At 38.7% G+C, this 20,240-nt stretch overlaps 3 protein-coding genes across 6 annotated transcripts in view; 2 read left to right on the top strand and 1 right to left on the bottom strand.

Moving 5' to 3' along the window:
- The window catches only part of CDC26 (cell division cycle 26), a 36,708-nt gene extending 32,812 nt beyond the window's left edge, over positions 1–3,896 (top strand). The window contains exon 5 of the transcript XR_013759607.1: positions 1,912–3,896. The gene's annotated coding sequence lies outside the window, so the exon portion shown is untranslated. The remainder of the gene's footprint in view (positions 1–1,911) is intronic.
- Positions 1–8,304, bottom strand: part of SLC31A1 (solute carrier family 31 member 1) — a 33,425-nt gene extending 25,121 nt beyond the window's left edge. The window contains exon 1 of the mRNA XM_079112985.1: positions 8,170–8,304. The gene's annotated coding sequence lies outside the window, so the exon portion shown is untranslated. The remainder of the gene's footprint in view (positions 1–8,169) is intronic.
- Positions 8,305–8,465: 161 nt separating this feature from the next.
- FKBP15 (FKBP prolyl isomerase family member 15) overlaps positions 8,466–20,240 on the top strand; it is a 60,186-nt gene continuing 48,411 nt past the window's right edge. For 2 of the 4 annotated variants that reach the window (XM_079112575.1, XM_079112574.1), the window contains exons 1-4: positions 8,466–8,631; positions 16,612–16,727; positions 18,537–18,621; positions 19,137–19,206. In XM_079112575.1, coding sequence (XP_078968701.1) covers positions 8,579–8,631; positions 16,612–16,727; positions 18,537–18,621; positions 19,137–19,206 — 324 coding nt within the window. In that variant the 5' untranslated portion in view covers positions 8,466–8,578. The remainder of the gene's footprint in view (positions 8,632–16,611; positions 16,728–18,536; positions 18,622–19,136; positions 19,207–20,240) is intronic. The other 2 variants (XM_079112573.1, XM_079112576.1) reach the window with 2 other exon arrangements.

Here is a 20,240-nt window from a genome sequence, read left to right as displayed (position 1 = left end):
TTTGTTTTGCCTTTCAATTTCATTCCCTACATAATTGTAATAAAAAGCAAATGTGAATCCTCTACTTGGTAAACACAGTTGGGGGACAGTCTCCTTTTGTTCTGAGTTTATCCTTATTCACTTTGCAAATTAACTCTTAAGTAATATACTGAAAAACACTAGAAGAGTCCATAAGACTGCAACACAGGTAACTTTAGTGCAGTCTGCAATTCAATATAATTTTGATGAAGCTACCTATGTATGGCCCTTACTTAAGATTTGGTCTCTGAATAAGATATAAAAATTAAGACATTCCAAAAAAATGACACTTTTCAACTATTTCACTTCTCATTGGCAATTAAAGTCTTACAGATCAGAACTAGAAGAATTCGGTTATCAGTCTGATGCATATACACTTTGAACCAGCTTCTAAATATTTATCCTATGGATATATTTGTAACAGTTCTCATACTGTTATATGTATAAAATTATTCATTGCAGGCATATTTACAATAGCAAAATAGAAAAAAATACAGCTTAAATGCTCATTGGCTGGGCTCTGATTAAACAAGTTATCATATTTCCATAAGATACTTTACAGCTATAAACAAGAATGAGGAAGCTCTACACAGAGATATAGAATTATCTCCAAGATATATTATAAAATGACAAAAGGGCGGTTGTACTGTATACTATTATTTTTTAAAAATGCAAAAAGGGAAGATGGCTATACATATTGTTGTATTTTTAAATATTAAATTATTATCAAATCCAATCTTTATTTTTTTTATTATGGTGCTGGGGATTAAACCCAGGGCCTTGTGTATGCTAGGCAAGCATTCTACCACTGAGCCATATCCCTTTATTTTACAGATGGGGAAACTGGGGCAAATATTCTTAAATTGACACTAATATGCTCTCTATTCAGTTGAACATCAGCTTCTGAAATGAGGTTCTATAACACTTGGCTAACCTCTTTCCTCAATCCTCCATTTCTCTGGATGGTTTGCTGGGAAGTGGCTGAACAGGAGGGGTTTCTGAGCTTCACATATCCTGTTGTGGTTGCAAACAACATAGCAGCTTTTATTTCTCTTGCCCACTCCCACCTTTCTGTACAAAGAAGATCAAATATACAACTACATTCTTCACAAAGGCCTTTAGAAAAGCTTTTATTTGCCTGGTCCCAATAGCACAACTCAAATTTGATATGTCAAACAAACAAACTGAAAAGGTCTTTAGTTATGCAATGACAGAAGGGCCTAAGTCCAATGGGGAGTGGATCTCCCAGCTACTACACTCCACTTCTCTGATGGCTTTTGTTGCTGGTTAAGCCACAAACTGGAATAATGCAATCATGAGATGCCCACTTCATACTCCCCTTACAGGACTCTTTGGAGTCCTGACACATTTCTAGTTTGCTAATCATGACTACTTTAGTATGATTTATGTAAATATTTCAGAGTGTTTTCTAGATAGTAGGAGAACAGAGGAAATGCTGCGTTATGCATCAAAGACTGTGAGCACTAGATCTAAGTTCATCACATCAGCTATGTTACATTAAGTGGACCACCCAAACCCAATAAGGACTATTTTCTTCAACTGTAAAACAGATATAAAAATATCTACACTGTCAATCTCACAAAGTTGTAAGGCTCAGATAAAATAAACTTTCTAATTCAAAAGTATATTAAGTATGAAATATTATTAATAATATCTTACTGGCTCATGAAATAAGAAAATTAATCTCAGAAAGGAGATTTCTAAGTCACACATAGGGTTACTTAAAGTATACAGCCTTTCATATTGGATCTGAAGAACACTAATTAGATATATATCCATCAGCAGAGCATTCTTTAACTATCTTCTTGGTATAATCAAAGGCAGACAAAAGTTCTCTATGTTTAACCTTTTCTTTTTCTTCTTTTTTTGCAGTACCAAGGATTGATCCCAGGGGCATTTTACCACTGAGCCATATCCCCAGCCCTTTTCATTTTGAGACAGGATATCATTAAGTTGTCAAGGCTGGTCTTCAACTTGTGATCCTCCTGCCTCAGCCTCCAAGTCTCTGGGATTATACAATTTCGACTGTCTAGATTACAGTGTTGTTGGTTTGCCTGGGAATTAATATGGTGTGAGACAGAAACTCAAAAACATTTGAACTATTTTTTTTTCATTCAGTAGGAAAATGAAATTAAATCTATTACACTAATAATAAGAATTTATGCCCATTCAAAACATTAATAAAAGATGATTTAATGAAGACCTGGGTTCTAGATCTGATGTGTGATCCTGAGGAACTTGGTCTATTCATTCATTCATTCATTCATTGATTCACTCATTCGTTCAATATTTATTGCATTAAGTTACTATGATGAATCCCCATCCTAAAGAAGCCCAGTCTGGTGAAGAGGGAAGCATGATTAAAATACAGTCAGAGATATACAGGATAGAGATTATGCAAAGGGTTGAATGAGAGCTAATAAAAAGCCAAAAGAAAGGGTAGGATGATTTGGATTATTATCTCAATTTTGAAGTGAGAACAACAAAGGTTTGAGAGTGAATGTGAATAAAATGAAATGACTCCTCTGAAGGTAACAATTCATACCAAGAGTCTCTGATCCTTAAGTCTATTCCTTTCCTTCTTGTTTCCAACTTGGCTGTGGGGACACAGAGCATTCCTCTTTCATTTCATAAATTGAGTGACTACATTTTAGGTTCTCTAATCTGCCTCAAGATTATACAAACACTTATCACAGTCTTATAATAACTTTACTATCTATTTAGGAAAAGATTCAACCTGGCTAAAAAAAGGTCCTTTAACATGTCACTGGTACCTTTATGTGTTCCTTCCAGATCATTTCTTGTACTTACTTTTGAGAGGCAGGCTTCCATCTCATTATGCTCTTGCATAATGTCCTCAGTCTACAAAAGCAGGTTGTATACTAATCCCCAGGGCCATTGTGTAAAGGAAAAGAGGTAGGGTGGACCCTTCTCAACCCTTTCCTTCTCTGCAGGGCTTTGCATTCCTAAGGATGGGCCCCTCCTCTGCTTGGGGATGTTACCTAAATCATGAAATGATATTACTCAAAGCAATGAAACTTCAAAAGCATTTCCTTTCCAGTACCTGCTATAAGATTTCTTTTGGCCTACACTACTCATTGTAATATATTAAGTATCAGACTTTTGATGACTTGTCATACTTAGTCACAAACTATGGGAGACAAGTGATTTTTTTCAAATGGCTTTGTTGTGCTAAGAACTGCATGTGGCATCAGCAACTTCCTCAGGCCTCCCTCCCCTTTCTCCAATCATGCCTGCCTTGCCAACTTGAAAGGACAGAGGGAGGTATTTGGGTGCTGCCTGGTCATGACTTACCTGACATTCACTAGTTGAAGTCATTTTGTCACTGCAAATATCTGTTTTTCTAGTGATAATTGTGTTATCTTTTCCTTCTTGTAGCACTTCTGGTGGGGAAAGTGCAAAGAGGAATCAACATTAGTGCCAAGTTGGAAACAAGAGGGAGAGGAATAGATTTAAGGATCAGAAGGCTGGGGATATAGCTCAGTTGGTAGAGTGCTTGCCTTGCAAGCTTTTAGGCCCTGGGTTCAATCCCCAGCACTGCAAGAAAAGAAAGAAAAAAAAAAAAAAAAAAAAAAAAGGATCAGAGACTCTCACTAGTATGAACTGTTACCTTCAGAGTAGTCCTTTTACTTTATTCCCATTCAGTCCGAGACCTTTATTGTTATCAATTCAAAATTGAGATTCTAATCCAAAGGGAAATTGGATGGAAGTTTTCAACAGGTCAATTATACTACCCTAAATGGTGTTTATCATGACTGATCTTGTTCAATCCTTGCAACCCCATGTTCCGGGACTATTAGAAAAAATAAAGGGGCTACTCACATGGAATGGGGCAAGGTACTGGTTGACTTTTTATTTCATACACTCCTAAACCATGTTAATTTTTTCTTACATTAATCAGGTTTTAATCATGTCTTTAGAATAAAAAATTCTAAAGAATTTCATTTCCTACTGATGTAAGGACAAACTTGTTATCTTGGCAAATATGGCTCTGGATTCCTTTTCAATTTTAATCCACTGTTGTTGTCTTATGCTTTGTAATTCTCCCACAGAACTCTGAAGCAACTTACCTGACAACACAATGGCTAGGCTATCCTCCAACATGATGGAAGAAATACTTCTGTTCTCCCCTCAGGAGGCTGTGTATTTAGGAAGGGTATCAATTGTTGTTTGTTGGTGTTTATTGTTGTAAATATATAATTTAACTTCATTTTATGTAAAGTAATGAAATATAAATGGAAAAATGATAGTGGCAGCTAACACTAATCAAGGACTTATTACCTGCCAGGCATTGTTCTTGGCGCTTTATATGAATTAACTCATATAATCTTTACAAGAACCCAAAGAAATGGATACTATCATTACCCCTATTTTACAAAGGAAGAAACCAAGCAATGTGCCCAAGGCCTATACAACTAATAAGTAGCGAAGAAATTTGACTCCAGAGCTTAATATAGTTACTATTATACAGAGCCTCTCTAGTAGTTGTTTCTATGAAAATCAAATTGAATATTTTGGAAAGACTAGATCAAGGTGAGCCACACAGATATATACAATCTGCTGTTAGGTATGTGGAAAAGTACAGCATAAAGGCTGGGAGGAAATTCCATCAACACCTAGAAATATTCTGTACTGGGACTGCTTTGCAAGTGACTTTATTCATTGCATTTTAAAGAAATCACAGATGAAGGCCTCTATTTGATCTCTTAAGGGCCCAACAGTGAACATATTAGGCATTGTGCAGAAATCCTTTGTGCTGCAATCACTGTCTTGTAGGATGAGGTAGCTAGAGACCATATGTAAATAAATGAACACAACTGTGTTCCAATAAAACTTTATTTACCATAACAGACAGGGGGCTGGGGTAGGATTTGCCTGTAGTTTGTTCATCCCTAAGACCAACACTCCAAGAAAAAGGTGGGTCTGAGGTTAAAAGAATTGCAAAGGATGTTTATATTCTAAGTTAGAGTAAAATGTGTAAAATGTGTATAATACGTGTATAATTCCTACTTTATAATTCCTACTTTAATTTACTTAGTTAACCAACTAATGGTTGTAACTTAATTAGATAAAAGGACAACTCCTGTCTTGTAAGAAATTTGTGCCTTCTTTCCCATCTTTGTGTGTTTGCCAAAACTGCCCCCTCAACTCAGAAAGTCTTCTTTCCTCACTTTCACTTGGAATCCTGCTCATCTTCAAAGCCTATGATCTAACCCTACAATCTCCTCCAAACTAGATATGATCTCTTCCTCCTTTGAAATCCTACAATAATTTCTTCTTCTTATGGGCCTTACTTCACTATGTCATCTGTTATGGTTATTTGTGTACTCAAAATCTATTGAACTGTAAACTCTTTGAGGACAAAACAATGATTTACTCATTTTCTTATCCTGCACAACACCCAGCACAGTACCTTACACATAGTAGGCTTTCAGATGATATTTCTTGAATAGTATTCTGACATTCTTTCAGTGACGGAATGAACAGAACAATATACCAACCCCCCAACTTATATCCAATTCAAATCCCTTTACCACATCTATAATTTAACTTGGCTATAACTTCATTAATTTTAAAACACATTCACCAGCACTGGTTAATACAGGTGTACTTGTATATAAAATTCTCTCTTGCAAAATTACTGGTAAGTTGAAAGTAATTATTAAAATCAATGTTTCTCAGTCAATTTTCAGGAGATCAACACATTTTATGAATATACTGAAAAGCTGTATATTTAAGCAAAACAAAATTAAACAAAAATACTTAATTTAAACGAGATCAGGGTTGTGTCTTGCTTACCTTTGTGCCCAGCAACACTTGGTAGATGTGTGAAAGGAGATTCACTCCAAAGTGTTTTTGGAGCCTGGTCCTAGCTCAGAGTGAGTTAGAAGAGGCTGGGACAGAAGCTCAGTTTCCTGACTCTTTGTCCAATACTGTCAATCTGGAGATATTCTAATTCAGGAGGATGGTTGCTTTTCAGATACACCCAATCCTGCAGATCTGAGTGTGGGACTGTCAAATGCTTGCCACCATCTTTCTATTTCTCATACTGCCAGTAAAACCGGCACCTGTCCCCACAATGGTAACCTGGGTGTGCATGTTTGTGGTGTCCCAATCACCAAAAAGGTTGATTTTAGGATTCCCAAATATCGAAAAAGGCCACTTAAAACCTTCTGGAAAAAACACCTCTATCCAAGAATGCAAGATAAGAGTTCAAAGGTTCCCTTGGCATCTTTTAAAAGCGCCGAGGCATATGGCTATAATCCTAGCTATTTGGGAGTCGGAGGCAGAAGAATCTCAAGTTCAAGTTAGTGAGATACTGTGTCAAAACAAAAAGTGAAAAGGGATAGGAATATAGAACACCCCTGGTTCAATCCCAGTACTACCAAAACAAAACAAAACAAAAACAAAAAAACCAAACCAAACCAAACCAAACCAAACCAACCAACCAACCAACAAACAAAAAAACACTACTCAAAAGTTTAAGCGCTGCAGTGACACATACTAGGGAGGGGGGACTAGAAAAGAGCTAAAGTTTATTTCCACCCCCAGAGGTAGACAAGTTCATTTATCCAGTTCCTTTTCCTCCCAGAGGTAGATAAGTTCACGTTCTATTTGGATCTACTACAACAGGTTCCAGTTATAATGCTTAGATTCAACTCGCATCATTGATTTAACACTGTTAGCTTTCACTGCTTTAACCATCTTAATCTGCAAAATAAACATAAGAAACAGACCAACAGCCCTATCCTCAGTTAAAGAGAGGAGTAATTTACTTACAAAAATTATAGTTACATATAATATTTTTAGCTATCCTATTCCCCTCTCTTCCCTCCCCTAGAGTTTCAGACAATAGTACAATCACCTTCAATTAACAAAAGGGAGTAAGCAACCCAGATAGTTCACAGCCAATACAGCATTTTTATCTTTCTGGAAGCTACCTATACAAGGCAAGAGCCATGGCTGGATTCTCTGGGTCACACGGGAAAAATATCTAAGTAAATGAAGGAATACAGGAACAAGGATAAATTTCATTATTCAAACCAATAAAGAATTAATGAGAACTCATTATGGGCAAGAAGACTTACAATTTAGTAGTATACAAACTATAATAAAGGGAAGTGCCAAGAGGTACAAAGTTCTCTGGAGGAAAGTACCAATAACTTCACTTCAATATAATGCTAAGAGATTAAACATTCAGGTAAGGGGCATCTATAGGACCAATGAGGGGGAAGACCCCAGCGAAAGAACTCCAGTGAGACCTGTGGAAATGGATGCTACACTGGGACACTATCTGCTTATTCACAGCTTGGTTAAGCCAGAACTACCTCAAGAGTGTTCCAAGAATGATGCCAGGTTAACCAAAGAAATACTTATGTAAGACACAGAGGGTAGAAACTGGAGGCAGAAAAGTCGGTGTAAACTGATGTTGATTTAGGATTGTTGCAGAAAGACTCAGCAAAACCAGGCCAAGGCTGGGCTGGGGACTTAACGTCTCCAAAGTTTTCTCCTTTGCACTACCCACTCCCAGAATATCCCAATTTTTCTGCACCATATTTACTGGTACTCTGGAAGGGGTTTCCCCCTTTAAGGCTCCCTGACATACGCCACAGTCCAGCGAGACCACGCTATACGGGCACACAGCGTTTAAGGGCTATTAAGGTTCTTGTTCACCCATTAGCTCCCTAAATCCTGAATCGAAGGAACAGGAATCCAGTCCCAGTCTGCCCTTTACTCTGCGTGACCTCGGACTACTCACCCAAGTACTTAGTTCCTTCGTTTCCTTATTTGCAAATTCTGGGATTACGAGAGGACCTGGATTGGATTCGATGACCTCTGAGGTTTAAAAGCTTCTTGACAGGTTGGTATATAGAGGCACTGGACACACTGCCTTTTGCATAGAGGGGGAAACTGAGGCACCGAGCACCCTGCCTAAGGTCACTCCAGCTATGTCACTGCAGGAGCCAGGCCAAGGCTCAGGTCTCCAGACTCTAGTCCCGGGATCTTTCTCCTTCCGCCCAGCAGAGAAGAGCGGCGGAGGGTCCTTGTCCAGGAGGGAGAAGGACGGTGGCCATGCCAGGGTTGTGAGAAGTAGCGGGGAGGCCTTACCTTGCCAGGTCGAGTCCCGCCACCGGTGCCTCGCTCTCAGAACCTGAGCTCGTCACCCACTCAGGACTTCTCAGAAGCCCCTACTACTTCTGCCCGGCTCGACGTGTCCACGACTGCCACAGAGGCCGCGGGTTCCCGCCCCGCCCCTAGGCTCGCTGACCAATCCACGAGCAGACCTTCGGAACCCCGCCCCCCTCTGCGGGCAGGAGAGGCCTCACGTCGTGCCGGCGCGAACCTCTCATTTGCCTTTGCTCCACCTTCTCCAGAGTCTAGTCTCCTCTCGGCCGAGCAACCGTGCGAGTTTGCCCTGCCGGAAAACAGCACGCCAGCGCGACATTTTACGACGTCGGCGGTGACAGGCCCTGGGAACATCCGGCTTTCTCCCGACAGCCGGGCGAAAGCGAGCACGATGTTCGGTGCCGGGGACGAGGACGACACCGACTTCCTCTCGCCCAGTGGCGGGTGAGTGAGTGAGAAGCACGGGCCAGAGGGCATGGCTGACAGAGGACCGGCGGATGGTTGGAGGGGGTCGATCTCTTCTCAGGCTTCTTTCCAACTTCCGGGTCCAGACCCTGACCACATTCCGGTGCTTACACTTCTCAGAATCTTGAGCAGACCTCGGAACTGCGCTGAGTCTGTGGATCTGGGTTCTGGACTAGGCATCTTCCTTGACACGCAGTATGACTCTGGGCTTCCCTTCTGCTCTCTGGGGCACAGTTTCTCCAGTGAAATGGGGGTGATTGCTGATGAGACTGCCTGCCTCCGAGTTTTTATAGGAGTCAGCTGGGGCCAGTATGAGACTTTGTCTTCTAGAACCATGGACCAGGCGGTGACACTTTAGAACCAGGACCTGGTGGGTCGGCTTCAGCATTCCTCAAGGCCTAGATCGGATGTCACCTTTTTGGTGCTTTCCCTCTCCCATCACCCCAGGCAGAATAAAATACTTTCTCTTCCTTTTCCGGACTACCAGGCGTATTTGTCTCTGTCTTTGCACGCCGAACCTAGCAGATTATAATCTACTTGTAGGACAGGGAACTGCTTATATTGTTCGTTTCTGATTAGAACTCAGCATGGGACCTGTCACATAGTAAGTCATCAGTGTCTGTTGAATAAGAGCTGTGAAATTGCACTTTGTAAACCCAAAAGTTTAAAGCCATTGTGAGAGGCTGCAGTGTTAACTCCTGTCCTAAAACATTATGTATACCAGCCTGGGGTAGAAGTCCTCAGAGAGGCAAGACCTTGTCGCTTTCAGTAGTTTAGCGTTTTCCCTGGTATTGTGTTAGTGTGTTTCCCCGTGTGTTGTGATAGACACCTTGACTCTCCAAACTTGTTAGCTGATAACCTCTGATCTTTGCATAGCCTTTCTTTGACCATTTTCCTTACAAATATTGTGCATCCTGAAGAATGATGAGCATATCAACATGCTCCTCGTTCGACTAAATGCTAAGAGGTTATGAAGATGATTAAGCTGCTATCCCAACCCTCAGGTTCCTTCCAGACCTGTTGAAGAGTTAAATACATGAATAACATAAAATGATTGACCATCTTTTGGACTCTTTTTGTGGACATCCACTGACTAGTTTTGTATTACCTATCATTCTTTTTTTTTTTTTTTTTTCACTCACCACTTCGTTTTACCCCTGCTTTAACTTTTCATGGCCTGCATCCTCTTAATTCCATTTTGAGTCATTTCAGATGCTTAGTTATTTAAACTTCGCTTTGGTTCCTTTTTTCCCTGTTTGACCCAGAACATTCACTAAAATCACCATCCAGTCCAGTCTCCCTGCTGCTGTTGGCTGTGTAGTCAGCCTTTTGAATTCATGTTTTCATACAAACCTGTTTTGCATGTGGCTGTACATTGGGCATTTTCAAGGCATACTTTAAATTCACATTCTTCACTATATGAAAGTATCTGGAAAAGTCTGTAAAGGAATGTTAAGGCTCCCCGCTCTCATGAGTGAAGCAATCCACTGCTGACTGAAAATTACCAGATAGACAATGTTGGTCATGTGCCATTTTCCGGATTCCTGCCCCAAGATAAGTTCTTGGTGAATCAACTATTCTGCTTTCCTGCATGGGCTTATCGAGAACTTGAGACACTCAGTTCTAGGCACATGATTGCTTTCCTAGACACATATATCAGCTAATTTAATGATGAAAGACTTTGCAAGAAAGTTAATCAGATAATTTATTTTTGTTCCCAGCAATACCCAGAAAAACAGAATCAAATTTAAGATTGAAAATAGGCCTGGGAGCAGTGGCATACCTATAATACTAGTGACCTGGAAGGCTGAGGCTGGAGGATCACAAGTTTGAGACCAGCCTCAGCAACTTAGCAAGGCCCTAAGTAACTTAGCAAAACCTTTTCAAAATAAAAAATAAAAAATAAAAATGGCTGGGAAAATAGCTCTATCATAGAGTGCCTTTGGGTTCAATCCCTAGTACCAAAAGAAGAAGAAAAATTGAGACGAGGGAAGTTTCATCAGCATTCTCTGATTTAGCTGTTCCTCCTTTGGTTTCTCCAAGGAAGTAGAACATATGACAATGAACACTGAAGTTGCTTTTCAGTTCCCTTTTTATAACTAATTTTCTGCAGATATATTTGTTTAAATTTCAAATCTCTTTATTTAACTCTCTGATTTACTTGATCCTACTTAAGATATTCAAGCCTAATAGAAGCAGGAATATTAGTGGCTAGGATGACCATTTAGATGACAGATAATCTCCTTTTCACGTTCCTGGGCCTCTTAAAGTCCATGGTTAAGCTAGAAAGAGTAATCAGGAGATAGGTTTTTTTTTTTGTTTTGTTTTCCCACCATTACAACTTTGAAAATAAGGAAGTATGTGTGAATGCCTATTAAGTGATTGATAGTTGGTTCAGTTAATAGTTGGGAGTAAGGTTCAGTTCCTACCCCTAAGAAACTTCATTTTAGTAGTAGAATAAAATCAATGCAGTAATAATAATCACAAAACTGGTTTTTGTTTGTGTTGTTGTTGTTTGTTTTCTTGAGGTAGAGTCTCACTATGTTGCCCCAGCTGACTTCCAACCTCTGGCCTTGAGTGCTCCTCCTGCCTCAGCCTCCCAAATATCTGGAACTATAGGCATGTGCCACCATACCTGGCTCTTTTCAAAGCATTTTAAGGAGCTAGTTATAAATACATTTTTTTTAGAATATGTAAGAGGTATGTGTAGGCAAATCTGATTAGCATTAGTAATGATAAATCATTCCTTTTAGGAGTGTGACTTAGGACAAGTCATCCTTGTCCCTTCATATCCTAATCTATTAAATAATGAGGTTTGCCTTGGATAAACTTTCCCAGTTCTGTTGTTTTATATTTATACTAATGTCAGTTCATACTTGCAGATTAGTTTGTGCATCAGTGAAGCCTGCTATCTTCCGTATGATAGTATCTGACTTCAATTTGCATTTTGAGATATTAGGATATGTTCACAAGTATAAAAAACTTAGTGCCAGGTACTGTACCTAGTAATAGACACACACACACACATCATATTTAGTCCTTCCCTCTGAGGTAGTTTTAACTATTATACCCATTTTATAGATGGGAACAACTCAGAGAGGTAAGTTGCCCAAGGTGGCATAGATAGAAAGTAATGGAGCCTGGCTTGAAATCAGGCAGGTGTATTCCACCAGACCTGCCCATGTGACATTATCATTATCATTGTTGTGTAAGTAGATGTTTGATGCCACAATTCATGAAAAAAGTACTTTACTAACAAAAAGAATGCCTGTTTATTAAAATATCGATATAGCATAAATGGATTTTTTTTGTTTTAAAGAGAAAAGGAAACAAATATAAAACTAAGATGAGGTAAAGACCTTGGCAACTAAAGCACTGGCTAACATTTATTTTTAAAATATTAACACCATAATGACTTTTCCCATCAATTATTAACATAGATATCAAGTGTAGAATTAGCAAGCCCATTCTTTCTAACATGTTCAGGGAGATTGTGTGCATCTTAGGATATCTTGTAAGTAGAAAAAATAGTAAGTCACAGAAATTTATCTCCCTAAGAATGTATAGACTTCATTTTTAAAATGTTAATACGAAATGGAATTAATCTGAAAACTAATTAGTTTGACTTGGCTTTTGTATTGATTTTATAATCATCATTTGACTGGCTTTTAGGATATTTATGGAAACACAGCTTACCTATGACACTTCTGTCTTGACTTTGAAAATGAACATACTTGCAAAATTAAAATAGTAAAACCAGTACTCATATTGTACGAGGGCATGCTTTTTCTTATTATGCATATGCTATTATATCTTACCTAGATTCTAAGCTTGATTAACTTTTCACTATGTTAAAAGTTTTGCTCAGCTCTCCCAGAATCTTCCTCTAGGGAATCTACCCAGATTGTCCTGGCTAAATGGAGATATTTTGTGTTGTTAGCAATAGACTAATTTATAAAGAATAGAAAATTGTTTCTCACAGTTCTGGGGACTGGGAAGTCCCACAATATCAAGGTGCCAGCATCTGTCTAGAGCCTTCTTGCTGCACACCTATAGCCTCAAGCCCTTTTTATAATTCAGTTTAATCAATTCATGAGGTGGAACACATGCTTTTTGAAGGACATATTCAAATAACAGCATTTATTAAGCATATATACCAAACTCTGGTTAAAATATGGTGTCAAGTGGTAATTATTATAAATAATCAATTACCATGTTATATGAGAAATAATTGAATAATTTCTATTAATCCCTATGGAGTATAATGCCACACAATAGCTGCCCCAGTAATGTATCTCATAATTTGCAATCATATATCACTCAATGTCTTCTTTTCTCATTAGATCATAAACTCCTTGAAAACAGAATCCAGTTTTCAATGAAGATTATATAAAATAGAAACGTGAGTTGTAAAATAAAATGGAATCCAGTTTTGCTCACCAAGGTTTTACTAGCACTTGACTTGGTGTCTGATGTACATTTCTTTTTCTTTTTCTTTTTTACTGGGTATTGAAGCACTTTACCATTGAGCTAAGTCCCAGCCCTATATATTGGCCCTTTATATTTTTTATTTTGAGACAGGTCTCACTAAGTTGCGTAAAGCCTTACAAAGTTGCTGAGTCTGGCATTGAACTTAGAATCCTCATGCCTCAGTCTCCCGAGTTGCTAGGATTCCAGGTGTGCACAACCATTCATTCATTCTTTCCCACCCTCTTTTTCTCCCCACACACTTCACTCCTTTCCTCTCTCCCTCCCTCTCTCTTTCTTTCTGTAGTGCAGATGCTCTACTGCTGAACTACAACCCCAGCCTGAAATGTATTTCTTGAACTAATGAAGTAGAGAGAATTATGGGAGCTTCCAGGAGGATCATCTAACCTAGATTAGGGGCATCTTCCGGGGGAAAAGAGGAACAGGAGGAAAGTTTCAGATGGAGGGAGCAGCATGTCCAAAGGCCAGAGATTAAAAAGATCTTGCCTTGGATTGGGGGTTTGGCTTAGTGGTAGAATGCTTGCGTAGCATTTGTGAGGTCCTGACTTTGATTCCAGCACCACCCAGAATATATCTTGTTTTATATTGAGAAATTAAAATTCTTTGGTTAGCTGTAGCACACAGGTGGAGATAAGAAATGATCAGGTAGGAATCTGGGAAATAAGGAGAGGTGAAGTCCTAAAGTTGTAAAACTGTCTCATGGAGTTTGGGTTTTTATCTTGGTAATACTGAGGTGTCATTGAGGGTTTTCAGGAGGAAAGAGACTTGGTCAAATTTGGTTTTTAGAAAGATCATTGTGGGTGCAGTGGAGAGAATAGATAAGAAGCAGATAAAAACCAAGGCAGAGAGATGAATCAGGAGGTGTTGAAATAACTAAAGCCTAGATACCTGTGATGTCTGCCTAAACTAGGGAAGTGGCAGAGAGGATGGGGAGCAGTGAATGGCTTTAAGAAGCATTTAGGAAATAAAATCAAACGGACTTGGAGATTGGGCATGACCATGACCATAGGGCAGAAAAAAAATCAAGGACGATATTCAAGTTTCTGTTTTAGCTGGGGATGTTTACAGAAAGAGTTAACATACCAGACCCAAGACTGTAATTCTTAGAAAGTCCTGCTTACAAAGTTGCCACTTGTTTGGCATCTGAAAACTTACTGGTAACAATTCCTCACACTGATATAAAGTGTTAATAAAATGATGGGATTGTTTCACTGTGCCTAAACTTTTGTACAAACAATAGTTTATACTGTACATCTGCTTTCCTTCTGGGAATCTAGAGTTTTGGTACATGTTAGGCACAGATTTTCTGTGTGATCTGACCCCAGTAAAAATCGTCTTTAAGAAGCTTCCTTGGTAGACCGTACTTTATACAGTTGTTGTAACTCATTGCTGGAGGAATTAAGTATGTCTTCTGTCACTTCACTCACTGAGGGAAGACTTTTGGAAGTTTGTTCCTGATTTCCTCTGGACTTAGCTACCTGTACCTTTTACCTTTTCTGATTTCTTTCTCTCTCTCTCTCTCTCTCTGTTTTTATTTGATGCTAGGGACCAGGGTTACTTTACCACCAATCTGACTCCCCAGCCCTATTTATTTTTTATTTTGAGACAGGGTCTCACTAAGTTGCTTAGGGTCTTGGTAAGTTGCTGAGTCTGGCTTCACACTCCTACCATCTCAGCCTCCATAGTCACTGGGATTACATGTGCCACCATGCCTGGCCAGTGTATATCCTTTCAATGTATAGATCTTAGTCAAGAGTTGAACTATATGCCAAGTCAGTTGAGTCCTAGTAAATCATTGAACCCAGGAATGGTCGTGGAGCACAAGAGGAAGAATAGGTTTTCCTGGGGCTGTGGAAATGGAGGACATGAGCTCTGGTCTGGGCTTGTATTTGGGTTGCCTGTGGTATATCTGTTTTCTAGTACTCAGGAGCAAATTCTGGACTTGGAATATAGATTTGAGCTTATCTGCATTTGGGTAGCCTTTGCTACCAAGGTAAATAAAAGAGGTTGCCAAGGGAGAGAGTTTAAAACCTTGGGGACATGGACATTTAAAGAACGGGCAAAGGAACAGAAGTTAAGAAAGTTAAGTGAGAAAGATAGATGGGAAGAAAACAAGAGAGGGATCCCATTAGTGTTTATTGATGTCTTATTAAGACCTGTCCCTCCTTCCAGTCCCATAAATATCCCCAGAGAAGTCAAGGGAAGAGATAGTAGAACAAATTAGTTGACAGTATAAAAAGGTAGCATGAAGTCAAATAAGATAAGGACTGTTAAGCTGGGTTTAATAATAAGAGGCCGTCAGTGACCTTAGTAAGACCCATTTCAGTAGAAATGGGATATAAGATACCTGAAAGAGATGATGAAAGAATAGTCCTCCAAGCAGATGAAATGATAGAAGAGATTACATCTGATGGTGAGTTTGTATCACAGTTTCATTACAATTTAATCAACTAATAAAAAAGCAGGAGAGGGAATGATTAGTAGGTGATTTGCTAAGAGCAAGAATTTATAGTTCAAATAAACACAGCATCTGGGCTAATCATTTCTGTTTTTAAATGGAGAAACTGAGGTGCAGGAAGAAGAAACATACTGACCAAGTTCCAGTGGCTGGACGAGGTCAGCTGATGCTTTCAGAATAAAAATGCAATTTTTTGGTGACATTTAATGAAATTTAATCAGCATGTTATAATCCAAAATAAAATTTCTGAATACCTGTCATTTACATCATAATCCAACACCAATAGCAACAAAAACAGGTAGTATGAAAAATAAGACTCTAGAGATTATGTATGTCATTCCTGTGGATCTTCATAACTGCATAAAAGTCACTAGGCCTTTGGTGCTTTAATATCATGTACGGTTATAAGATGTGTTTAAATAGCAAGCTTGTGGTCCTTAAACCTACAATGTTGAAAAGAAAAATAAAAAAAAATATTTTTTGGCTCATTGACTTTATTAAATAATTTAAAAAAGTTTTTCTAAACAATATTCCTAAAAATTATATAGCTTGCATCAGATTTCATCTTTGCCATGAATGAAACTTATATTCATCTTCATTTTTGTCATCATCATCATGCAAGAACAAATCTGAGGTTTCTGTTTCCTCTTCCTTGACTTCTTCCTCTGTCTCAGTGGTACCTTGGGCTTGAGCCATGATGTTTGTAGCTAATGGTCTTTGAACTTTGACCCTTGGTTTGCAGCTGACCAAACCAAGTCATTCATCTTTTTCCTCCTCAATGAATCCCCTAAGTGTTAGTGCTTTGGGGTGGTGGTCCACCACCATGTGATTTAGTGAGCCCCTCCCTCTTCCTCGACCTTCAAATGCAATCTTGATTACAGAGACTCTGAGCTGCTACTTTCAGTACTGAATGGTGGGGAGGTATTTGCTAAGGTTGTAGGTAAGCAACTTTTATAATGATTCCAAGGTTGGGATGTGTCAAATGCAATATCATTTTTATTTTCTACTAACAGTGCCAGACTGGCCTCTCTTTTTGGACTGGATCAGGCTGCTGCTGGCCATGGAAATGAATTCTTCCAGTATACAGCTCCAAAGCAGCCTAAGAAAAGTCAGGGAACAGCAGCAACAGGTAAGTTAAGAGGCATTGGATGGCGCCTTAACAGGTTAGTTAGAGTCATAAGCAGCCTTGCAAAAACCATATGCCTGGTTGTCCATCCTTGACCATCTGGCTAAGTCACCCCAATAATGGATGCCTCTTTAAATTCTGGAATCCTGAGTTCCAGCAGCTAGATAGTGTGTCCTTTGTTGGGAACTAATGGAGAAAGTCATGGTAAACTCTTTTGCCCCATATGCATGCCACCCCAGGTGCATGCTGCCCTCCAGAACTGCCCAAGTCACTCTAAGTAGGCACTGTTCAATGTTTTCAGTGAGAAGGAAGAACTGCTTTTCACTTCTTGCACCTGGATGGGTTAGCTGTGTGCTGACTTAAATTTTTCCTAACTAGATAGTGACAAGCATTGAAGTAAGTCCTGTATCTTTTATCAAGGTGAACACAGGAAGAATTTATTGAATACACTTCTGCTGAATGAAAGGAATGGGGGACTCATGTTTCTAAATGTCTGTTATGTGTCTGGCCTCAGGTGCTCTACATAGGTTGTCTTATTTCATTCTCACAGCAGTTCTGTGAAGTAAGTGACATAACCAGATTTTAGAGGCTCAGAGAAGTTTAGGAATTTGATCAAGGTCAGTACTAAGTGACAAGAGTTGAAATTTGAATCCTGATCCACCTGATTCATTAGCTTTTATTCCTTCCTTTACACTTTGCTGTCTTTGTATAAGAACCCAAATAGAAGTAAGGGATTGATAATAATAATCCTAAGCAGAGCAGATGGTGAGGGACATTGAATGAAATAATTGTTGAATGAAGATTAAAGAAAGTATTGAGTGCCTCTTACATGCTAAGCACAATGCTGGCACTGAGGATATTTACCAGGGTGTTTAGAGTTGCATAGCTGTAACAGATCCCTTATGTATGGCCCATGTAAAAGGAAGGAACAAACAACTTTGTTCTCTTTACTCTGTCCTTTCTACTCATTCACAGCATCCCTCTATGACACTAGCTGTGTGCAGGGTTTTCCCCATACCCTAACTTTTTAAATCCTGGGTTTGAACCCAGAGTATGATTCATGCTAAGTACTGACTCTACCACTGGGCTACAACCCCAGCCACAATTTCTTTTTTTTTTTTTTTTTTGCGGTGCTGGGGATCGAAACCAGGGCCTTGTGCTTGCAAGGTGAGCACTCTACCAACTGATCTATCTTCCCAGCCCCGCCAGCCACAAATTTCTAATTTTAAAACATGAGTGTTATTCCAAAGTACTTTGTGAAGTTAAATAATGGGCACCATTTAAATATCACCCTAAATTTCCTACCCCAGAAGGAAGAGAAAGGGAAATAACTTTATTTTTTTATTAGTTTACTATTTTTTGTGATACTGGGGATTGAACCCAGGGCCCTGTACATGGGAGGCAAGTATTCTACCACTGAGCTACACCCAAAATCTGGGGAATATCTATTTTTATATATCATAGTTGTGAAAATATTGGATAGAGAAAACAAAGTAGAGGCAATAGGACTGGTCTTGCCAGACAGTGCTTCTAGTCCAGCTCATAGACTTGTTTGTGGTTTGTGGCTTGGGAGCTGTAGTCATGAGTTCTACTCCTAGGCTTATTGCTGTCATTGTGGAAGGCACTTAGATACGTAAAGCCTTTTGCCTCACCCCAAGACAAGGTCATGGGATTATCTTGTGGATCAAATGAAATATGAATGCATTTTAATACTAACTACAAAATATAGAAAAAAGTTTTAAAGCTAGTTTAATGGTTAAAAATCAGTGTCAAGCAAGAAATGATTGACAACTTTGTTTTCATCATCTTCAGGAAATCAGGCAACACCAAAAACAGCACCAACCGCAGCGGGCACATCCACAGTACTGGTTGCAACAGCAGTCCATGCATATCGATAGTAAGTAGTGAGAAGGGAAGTTCTCTGAAGTTTGGTGGAGGAGAGGGGACGGCGATTAAGTTGCTGTCTTTTCTCAGAAAGCCTCTGTTCGTTGCAAACTACTTACTCAGTCCTTCCACATTCTGAATATTAGTAACACTTTTAACATTTCAATTGGAGATTTCTGTCCATTAAACTTATAGAGCCATTATTTCATCTGTCGCCTTTAAGAAGTGCTCATAACCAACAACTGCCTTTTTGAGTTCTCAAAGAAAGCCACTGCACTGAGATATCATGAATAATAGACATTTAAAGAATAAAGAAGTTGTGTAAGGGCTTTAAATTATAAATTGCTCATACTTTGTCCCTTTCTGGAGGCTGAATGACTAGACTCTTCCTTTTGGATGACTGAGAGAAAGTTGGTTCTATATAGTTTAGAGGAGTATTAATACAACAAATTAGAATGAATTAAAAAAATTTTTAAAATTAATACCTTGTTTTTTTTTTTTGTTTGTTTGTTTGTTTTACTTCAGTAGCACAAATGGTCAGTATGTAAAGCAGGGCAAATTTGGTGCTGCAGTCCTGGGGAACCACACAGCCAGAGAGGTGAGAACGCCCTGCATCTCATGCATATTCAAGTGCTTCAAATAATCCTAGTGAGCTGTTTTTTTTTTTTTTTTTTTTTAAATCTGGGAACAGACATGCCCAATGTCTCATGTGTCAGAATGATTGCTGGTTTTGAATGTGCATGTGTATTATTAGGATCTAATAAATGAACACAGTTTGCTTGCTATTACGAGTTAAAACAGATTCAACTACTCAAAATCTTTAGACATCTTTGTGAAATGATCCTAGCTTAAGAATTTGGAGGGTTTTAGAGTAAACTGTTTATCAAGGACATCCTTTTGTTGTGTTATGAACGTTTGTCATACGACTTCAAGCAGCATATCTTTATGCTTATGTTAATAACTGATGTTTATCTTTTGAAAGTTTGAAAATAAGATTGGGCAGTTGATCATAGTATAATAGTAGTTTGGGTCAAAAGCAGATATGGCTAAAAGCCCTGAACTAATTTGTTTGTATGGATTGTATCCATCTTCAAATACTACTCCAGAAGATTTTGAACGTTGTTGAGGTAAACATAAGAAATTCTAGAAACATAGAAATTCATGGAATCCAGAGAATATGGACTCCATGTTCCTCAGACACTTTCAGGCAAGGAGTTAAGATTACTTGTCCAGGATAACTAATATAATGGATAACATTGTCTTAAAAACAAACAAAAAAACTTAATTGTGAAAAATTTGAAACTCATTAAAAAAGTAGGCCTTGGATATTGAACACCAAGGTGATTATTACTAGTAGTTATTAGTCTTTTTTTTTTTTATAACCCTATACTGTCCTCTTTCTCCCACTCAGATGATTTTGAACAAATATCCAAGATACAGTTTTAGCTGTAAATACTTTAGTATATATCACTGAAAGATGAGATATTTAAAAAAATAAAACTATTATGCCATTATCACACCTAAAAAAAAAAAGCAGACAGTAATTTCTCAATCTCATTCCTGCTAGTTAGTATTCAAATCCCCCCGCCCCCCACCTCTCTGTTTCTGTATCTCGTTCCTTGGTATCCATGG

The sequence above is a fragment of the Sciurus vulgaris genome (assembly GCF_902686455.1).
Source record: "Sciurus vulgaris genome assembly, chromosome: 15".
NCBI classification, from domain to species: domain Eukaryota; kingdom Metazoa; phylum Chordata; class Mammalia; order Rodentia; family Sciuridae; genus Sciurus; species Sciurus vulgaris.
This window is presented reverse-complemented; position numbering and strand designations above follow the sequence as displayed.